The 9,322-nt window shown below is 38.5% G+C and overlaps 1 protein-coding gene across 7 annotated transcripts in view; it reads right to left on the bottom strand.

Annotated features, from left to right (window-relative positions):
- Positions 1 to 9,322, bottom strand: part of ptprua (protein tyrosine phosphatase receptor type Ua) — a 271,078-nt gene that overhangs the window by 19,233 nt on the left and 242,523 nt on the right. For all 7 annotated transcript variants that reach the window (XM_034236684.1, XM_034236686.1, XM_034236685.1 and 4 more), the window contains 3 exons: positions 5,356 to 5,453; positions 3,316 to 3,432; positions 761 to 915 (listed from right to left, as the gene is read on the bottom strand). In XM_034236684.1, the coding sequence (XP_034092575.1) occupies positions 761 to 915; positions 3,316 to 3,432; positions 5,356 to 5,453 (370 nt within the window). The remainder of the gene's footprint in view (positions 1 to 760; positions 916 to 3,315; positions 3,433 to 5,355; positions 5,454 to 9,322) is intronic.

Below are 9,322 nucleotides of genomic sequence, written 5' to 3'. Positions count from 1 at the left end.
AAGAGACATGAAGAAGAGGGTACACATGTTGATGTAGAAGAGACATAAGAAGAGGGGACACATGTTGATGTAGAAGAGACATGAGAAGACAGAGGGGACACATGTTGATGTAGAAGAGACATGAAGAAGAGGGGGACACATTGTTGATGTAAGAAGAGACATAGAAGAAGAGGGGACACATGTTGATGTAGAAGAGACATGAAGAAAGAGGGGACACATGTTGATGTAGAAGAGGTCAATGAAGAAGAGGGGACACATGTTGATGTAGAAGAGACATGAAGAAGAGGGGCAACATGTTGATGTAGAAGAACATGAAGAAGCCATTCCCACAGAAGAGGGGACAACATGTTGATGTAGAAGAGACATGAAGAAGAGGGGACACATGTTGATGTAGAAGAGACATGAAGAAGAGGGGACACATGTTGATGTAGAAGAGACATGAAGAAGAGGGGACACATGTTGATGTAGAAGAGACATGAAGAAGAGGGGACACATGTTGATGTAGAAGAGACATGGAGAAGTGGATTTTGCATAATAGGTGACCTCTATTCATATCTTACACTGCACTGTAACTTTTATTCATGTGATTTTTCTTTTAATGTTTATTTTATTATCTTTGCCTTTTAATGACTTTTTTTTTAAATGTCTTTCATTTTTGTAAAGCACTTTGAATGTACTATATAAATAAAATTGCCTTGCCTCTAATGTTAGATATGAGTACTTCTTCTTCTCTTGTTTTCAGTGTGTGTAGCGTTGTTACCTGCAGTGCACCACCACCGGCCCCCCGTCAGGAGGGGTCGAGGCTTTGACGCGGCGCAGGAAGGCCAGCAGCCCGGTGGCGTGATACGGGACGCCGTGCTCCGGCCACGACGTGAAGTGGAACTGACACACCTCGTGTTTGGCTGGGTATCCTCTCTGCAAGACACACAAGCACATGTGAGGAGATGCTTTTATTTTGAATAACAAATGTATTTCTATGGAGACCGAGCCTTCTGCTCCGCTGCTGTGGAATGCCCCCCCAAAACCAGCTGAGGACACCACAGACTGTGGATGCTTTTAAAAAAGGCCTAAAAACGCATATTTTTAGAAGAGCATATTACTAGATTTTTAAAACCCCCACTTGTTGCCATGCCAGCGTAAATGCCAGTGCTTTTATTCTGTTGTTTTTGTTGTTTTGTTTCAACCATTTTATTCTGTAGCACTTTCAGTTTTGTTTACTCAAATGAAAAGTGCGCTTATAAATAAAATTGATAGTTAATAAAAAAAAATGGAGCAAAAAAAAAAAAATATGTTAATTATTTAGTTTTTGGGAGAAGGGTTTTAAATCAGTGTAAACTTCTTCCCACTCCTTTTCGGATGTGTAATTAGGTCGATCATCCGTTTATATATCATTTGTAGGTCAGTAATATTTTTGTTTATCAATTTCATTATTATTATAATTAATTTGTATTATTGTTTTACACATTCAAAATAAATCAGATCAAATCAAGAATTTCTTTACCTTGTCGTAAAAAACGGTGATTGAGCGAAGTTTTGTGAACATCAATTTGGCCGTGGTCCAAGTTTTCTGATTGAAATTAATCGTGATTTGAAATGCGTACTGATAAATGTGCTGTTTTATCATAATTGACCTGTCTCTATTTCAAGTTTAAGTGTTGATGGTTGTGTGTACTTTCTCAGAGACTACAGATGGAAATAAGCTAGGGGCTACATTTGGCATACATATTGTGTTCTGTTTTGAGCATGTAGTTTTTGATGTCTTGTTCTTATTTAATAAACACTAAAAAGGAATACAATTTTGAAGATATATTAAAAGCCCATTATATTCTACCTTATTGAATACCTTATTAAATCCTATTTATAATAACGTTTTCGTTTGGTAAAATATTAGACATGTTTTCCTTGTTGTACCTCAGACAGTTATTCCACTAGTTTGGACTTTAAGTTAAAAGTGTATTCAATGTTTTGAATGCAACATGTAGTAACTTAAGATGCAAACTAAATCCAGTATTTCACTTTTAAATGTAGGGGATTAGAAGTATTAGGTAGCATGACTTGGAAACCTCAAGTAAAGTACCTCTGTATATAGGCGCTTTCACACCAAGTACTTTGCCGTACTTAGTTCATCAGACCTCTTTAGTTCTGAAGAACAGATCGCGTTCACACCGGAATAAGTCCCTGAGGAGGATTAGGCAAATGAAGCCGCTGACGTCACTTCTTCTTCTTCTGCTTTGGGTTTACTGGCAGGCCGCAAACAACTTCACGGCGTATACCATAGATATATATAAACACTAGATGGCTCAAGGGGGAGTCGACAGCGTAGCTCACCGGCGGCCATCTTGCTACAGTCAACAACTACTGCTACAGCTGTTGTGAGGTGAGTGATCTGCACAAAAACACTCTTGACTCGCTGAAATCTTGACTGATTTACAAACTGTTTGGTTTATTATAAACGTTATTAGCATGACTATGATACAGGAGACAACAAGACATGTTGAAAAACATGATTATAATTATAAGTATGCAGTATCATAACTACATATTTGATGTTTATAACAAACTAAACCGTTTGAAAATTGGTTAAAAATTGAGCAATCTACGGTTATTTCAATAGTGCACCATAGACATAATGTTATGAATGAGCGAGCTGCCTGTGGCAAGATGGCCGCCATGTGGCAACGTTGGTCTCCATTGGCCAGCAGCGCGGGTGAGTCATCTAGTGTTTATATATATATCTATGGCGTATACTGCCACCCGAAGTCCCCGGCCGGAAGTCCCCGGAGTTGGGTCCCAGCAGCTTCTACTGAAGCCTTCCGAGTAAATCGCCAGAAACGCCGGCACCTCCTCATCTCCACCGCTCCCATGTTTTCTTTTGTGTTGCCATAAGTTAGTCTCTCTCCGTTTGTGCGCTGGGCTAATGCTAATAATGCTAATGCTAATAAGAGGAAAATAAAATGGCGGATTCACAAAACTTTTTGGGAATTTTACAGGGCGTGGCCAATCAGAAATGGGAACCTTTTTCTCCCATGAAAGTACTTGCTCTCTAGCAGGGACTGAAAAGCGGGTGAGGAAGTTCTCATTAACTAAGTTCTAGTTCCAGATTTTTTTGGTGTGAACGCACATTTTCAGAACTATAGCCTATTGGAACTATACTGGGAAAAGTATTTTTTTACGGTGTGAAAGCGCCTTATGTATCTAGTCATTTCCACAATTGATTATAATATAATAATGTTTTATGATGAAGTATTCTGAAATTGGCTCAAACAAAGTGTATAGTATAATAATAATAATAATAATAATAATAGTGTTCCTCACCCTCTCCATGGCGAAGGTGCGCACCGTGTACTCGGCCAGCGCCTCGGTCTTCAGCAGCGTGATCTTAATGTCTCCGTACAGCTCTGTGTCGTCCGGCCAGTACTTACAGCACTTCATCTGAAACACAACCAAGAGTTCAGACACACACACACACACACACACACACTGCTTCACACACAACATGAAGGCACACTGCTAAGCTCTCATCCTGTGTGACCTTTTCTTAATATTTACCAAAGTTTGCCAATCATTTCCACGGTCAGATTTGACACCAAAAGAGACACAGAGGTAAGATAAGCGTTCAATCCTCTCTCTGTCTGTTAAAATACAGACAAACCTTTACTTTTAGGTTTCAAAGTTAATGGATATTTTATATTTCAGTGTCTTTTCAGGGCTGCTTCAGGCTGTGGACTCATTTTAAGATCTAAAAATGTATATTTTTCAGAACTACAAAGCCTGGGAAGAGTCTTTAGGAAGAAGAACATCACTTATTTTCTTTACCCTATGACTTTTTGATTTATTTACCCCCATTATTATTATTATTATTATACATTTTCTTTATTAAACATTCATTTTTATTTAATTATTTCTATTTTCACAAGTTGACATTATTTTTTGCCATTTATTAATATTGTTTTATTTTATTCTTTTTGTATTATCATTATTAACTATATTCATAGTTTTAATGTATCTTGAAATGTTAGTAAACTATAATTTGTTTTCAATAAAAGGTTTAAAAATAAAAATACACTTCTTTCTAAGTATTAAATACCCGCTAAAAAATAAAACTGACGAATCAAAAAAAGTACGTACTCCCATAAAACACAGTATACAGGTGGAGTGAGTATAATAAACCCTGTAATTCATATTTTAAGCATTTCTGTGGCACCTTAATTGTTCACATTGTATACGTTTAATGTTCAGTGCATGCTTCACTCCTCACATCACACACCGTTTCTCAATCTCGAGGAAACTGGCTTCCAAGCCAATATGTCAAGGATGCTACGTCATCGAGTGCCGCTGAAGGACTGTTCCAATCTCCAGCATACTTGGAATTCCACCGAGGCCGCGTCCTTGGTTTGGGGGACATTTCGAGGCTGCACATGGGTAGACTTCGTGTCCTTAAAATCCCCACAATGCTTTGCGCACGGACCAATTTCAAAAACCCTTGCTGAGAATTGCTGAACCGACGCAGCACACATTTAAATGTAAGTATGTAGTGGCGTAGAACATGTGTTGGTAAATATGTTACATTTGTTACATTTGTTATCACCAAAAATGTGTTCCGTGAAAGTAAAGCAAGTTCATAATTAGATAGACATCGTGAGGTATTTATTTTCGGTACAGTTTATGTTGAAACCGTTAGAGAGAGTGGCACACTTGTTAGCCTGTTCCATTCTTCTTCGTTTTCCGAAGCCGTGGCTTGGAAGCATACTGGCTTTGTTTCTGAAGGAAGTGACTTGGAAGTACGCGACTACCAAGCCAGCATCCTCGCGATTGAGAAACGGCCACTATATAAACTAATGGCCTCCTGTAAACAGCTGTGACCTTGCAGCTCCGCCTCTAACAGCAGATCACTCGTGTTCCTCCCAGACTCAGAGCAGCAGCAGATCCTCCTCTCAGATACATACTTAATAGGGAGCTCCACAAATACACCTCCATGCCTGTTTTTAAATCTCGTTTAAAGACCTACTTGTTCTCCCGTGCTTTTGCAGACCACGTATAAGTCGTATCAGTCTGTGTTTCTAAATTGGGGTTTTCTATTAGGTTGTGCTTTAAAATGTTTTTACATCATGTATGAGGGTTTCCAGTCTGTGGCTATAAGGATGGTTTTATTGTCTTGTGCTTTTACATTAGTTTATTTTTGTCCTATCGGTTTTGTCTAAATGTATTTATGCTGCTTTTTTTATATATGTATTGATGTACAGCACTTTGGTCGACTCTGTTGTGTTTGAATGTGCTATATAAGTTGAATTGGATTGGATCTATCTTCACAGGAGGCTTCAGAGGTCACAGAACAAAAAGAGAGGGAAGCCTTACCCGGCCCACCTCCACCAGCTTGGTGATCATGACAATACTGAAGCAGTTCTCCTGCCAAACCATCCGCCAGAAGTCGTAGATCATCTCCTGCTTTGGGCCTGCAGAGGAGGAGGATGAGGAGGAGGAAGAGGAGGAGATATGAGCCATAAGTCAAAGAAAATAGCAGCAATAACCATGAATGTAGAGGCAGTGTAATCCATGCCAGAGTAACAATGTGTCAGCGGTGAACTATCGCCCGCTCTGTGTTCCCCCAACACTCTACGCACAAATGTCATTTCAATACACCCACAAATCCTCCGACATTGTGCAAACAAGCGGCCGTATCGCCTCGCTCCGACACAAATCACTTCCTCCTGCACAATATGACACTTTCATTGATTTCAGTACAGCGTGCCGTTGATAATATCGTATCCTCCTCCTTCATCCTCTGACTAACACAGGCATAGAGAACAAGATGTCTATTCATTTACACCACGCACTCTGTTTAATGGGAACATTATCCTGTGTGTAGGCCACCTGGATAACTGCTTTAAAGGGAAGCTATATAATCCCTGGTAGTAGTAGCAGTTTGTTTTTTTATCTTGATGCATTTAGTCATTTATTTCAGGTTTTACAAAAAACATACCGTATTAACTCTAAAACATACGTTAATTTATGACCTATTACTATTTTGGATATGGGGCAATTATATATATAAAAACAATTAAAATATGAATTTTTTTAAGGTTAATTAAAACAATTTTTAACATGATAAATTAACATTGATTATATGGTATACTTGTTGATTATAAAAAGGTACATTTTACAGGAATACATTTACAGTCTTCTTCTTATCGTGTCCACAAGGCAGTCAGTTACAGGATCTTGGTGTTCTGTGGCTTACTTACAGCTTTCAGCGTAGCTTGTAGCGTAGCTTGTGCAGACTAGCTTGCGGCTAGCGTAGCTTGTGGCTTGTAGCGTAGCTTGTGGCTGTTTTGTAGCTTGTAACTGTTGCTTGTAGTGGTGATAGGATTAGCAGTATCTAGTCGATCTAGTTGATCTTGTCGATCTCGTCAATACTCCCAGGGCCGCGACGTGGACGCTCCTTTCATGACCCCGTAATAAGTAATATTACAGTAATAAGAGACTAAATGTAGAACATATTGAAATTATTAGCATTAAAAGAAGTACTAAAAATTGTATAAAATCGTCAAATTGTTTTAGGAAAATGTAATGAGAACAAACGCTTTCTTGTAATTTAATTTACTTTTAATATTCTTAAATCTATTTATAATTTTTTATTAACAATTATAATTTATTCACCCCTATTTTATCTTTATTTTTTTCATATGTTTTAAATGCATTACTTATTATTATTATTCATTTACTTTAAAAAAAATATTTTATTCATTAGTTTAAATGTATTATGTTGAAATATTTGTATAAAACAAAAAATAATAATAATTTCCTCACTAATTTTAAATATCGTGTCAAATCTCAAAGTCAAACAAGCTTCCTTTGAAGGACGCCTACAAAATATTCTAGGCGACCAAATAATTGAGAGTTTATTGCATATTCTCTTTTTCCAAATCTGTGCACAGGAAATGCATTGTGGTTGTTTTAGAAGTGTGGAAGAAAACACGAGCATCCTTGAAACCCTCTGAATAAAGGACTATAATTTGAAAGATCCTCGACATTGGAGAAGTCCTTTTTGTACCAGGCGCGGTTCATAAGGTTTGAAACAATAACTAAGAAAGTAGCAGCAGCCTCTGTGATCAACACGTTGCTGTTGGAGAGTGATCAAAGTGATGTGATAACAGAAGGGGTAATGCCTGGTATGAAAAGACAGATACACATGGCTGCATGAAGAGCTCCCCGGAAAAACAAACACAAGAAACAAACTTATTTTCACTTCCTTTTCTTCAACACTTGTCAAGAAGATTAATCAGAAAGTGTGCACTTGACTAGACGCTGCAGGGCAAAACTTGTAAAGGCAGCGAGATGCAAAGGAGAAGGAGAAACACTTGTTAAAAATCAGAACATGTGCAGAGATGTTTCTCTTAAATAACAGATACGGTGTTTTACTGAAGCCGACCCGAGGTGAGCATACATTATACTGTGCGTTTAATAAGAGCACGTAGGCAGATACTTCAACCTCCTCTGCATAGTTACGCACAACTCCCTCCCCTGTTGGTTTCTATAGAAAAAGTACTCAGATCCTTTACTTTAAGACATATCCTGCTGATGTTCAGGTGTATATCAGTATGTAGTATCTCTACTTTAAAGAGTCCTCTCCTGCTGGTGTTCAGGTGTATATCAGTATAGTGTTTCTACTTTAAAGAGTCCTCTCCTGCTGATGTTCAGGTGTATATCAGTATGTAGTGTCCTACTTTAAAGAGTCCTCTCCTGCTGAAGTTCAGGTGTATATCAGTATGTAGTGTCCTACTTTAAAGAGTCCTCTCCTGCTGATGTTCAGGTGTATATCAGTATGTAGTGTCTCTACTTTAAAGAGTCCTCTCCTGCTGATGTTCAGGTGTATATCAGTATGTAGTGTCTCTACTTTAAAGAGTCCTCTCCTGCTGATGTTCAGGTGTACATCAGTATGTAGTGTCCTACTTTAAAGAGTCCTCTCCTGCTGATGTTCAGGTGTATATCAGTATGTAGTGTCCTACTTTAAAGAGTCCTCTCCTGCTGATGTTCAGGTGTATATCAGTATGTAGTGTCTCTACTTTAAAGAGTCCTCTCCTGCTGAAGTTCAGGTGTATATCAGTATGTAGTGTCTCTACTTTAAAGAGTCCTCTCCTGCTGATGTTCAGGTGTATATCAGTATGTAGTGTCTCTACTTTAAAGAGGTCCTCTTCCTGCTGATGTTCAGGTGTATATCAGTATGTAGTGTCTCTACTTTAAAGAGTCCTCTCCTGCTGATGTCCAGGTGTATATCAGTATGTAGTGTCTCTACTTTAAAGAGTCCTCTCCTGCTGATGTTCAGGTGTATATCAGTATGTAGTGTCTCTACTTTAAAGAGTCCTCTCCTGCTGATGTTCAGGTGTATATCAGTATGTAGTGTCTCTACTTAAGGAGTCCTCTCCTGCTGAAGTTCAGGTGTATATCAGTATGTAGTGTCTCTACTTTAAAGAGTCCTCATCCTGCTGATGTTCAGGTGTATATCAGTATGTAGTGTCTCTACTTTAAAAGAGTCCTCTCCTGCTGATGTTCAGGTGTATATCAGTATGTAGTGTCTCTACTTTAAAGAGTCCTCTCCTGCTGATGTTCAGGTGTATATCAGTATGTAGTGTCTCTACTTTAAAGAGTCCTCTCCTGCTGATGTTCAGGTGTATATCAGTATGTAGGTGTCTCTACTTTAAAGAGTCCTCTCCTGCTGATGTTCAGGTGTATAATCAGTAATGTAGTGTCTCTACTTTAAAGAGTCCTCTCCTGCTGATGTTCAGGTGTATATCAGTATGTAGTGTCTCTACTTTAAAGAGTCCTCTTCCTGCTGATGTTCAGGTGTTTATAACAGTATGTAGTGTCTCTACTTTAAAGATGTCCTCTCCTGCTGATGTTCAGGTGTATATCAGTATGTAGTGTCTCTACTTTAAAGAGTCCTCTACTGCTGATGTTCAGGTGTTATACAGTATGTAGTGTCTCTACTTTAAAGAGTCCTCTCTGCTGATTGTTCAGGTGTATATCAGTATGTAGTGTCTCTACTTTAAAGAGTCCTCTCCTGCTGATGTTCAGGTGTATTATCAGTATGTAGTGTCTCTACTTTAAAGAGTCCTTCCTCCTGCTGATGGTCAGGTGTATATCAGTATGTAGTGTCTCTACTTTAAATGAGTCCTCTCCTGCTGATGTTCAGGTTGTATATCAGTATGTAGTGTCTCTACTTTAAGAGTCCTCTCCTGCTGATGTTCAGGTGTATATCAGTATGTAGTGTCTCTACTTTAAAGAGTCCTCTCCTGCTGATTGTTCAGGTTCATATCAGTATGTA

The sequence above is a fragment of the Gymnodraco acuticeps genome, unplaced genomic scaffold (genome assembly GCF_902827175.1).
Source record: "Gymnodraco acuticeps unplaced genomic scaffold, fGymAcu1.1, whole genome shotgun sequence".
NCBI lineage: Eukaryota > Metazoa > Chordata > Actinopteri > Perciformes > Bathydraconidae > Gymnodraco > Gymnodraco acuticeps.
The sequence above is the reverse complement of the archived record's forward strand: the minus strand, read 5'-3'. Positions and strand labels throughout refer to the sequence as shown.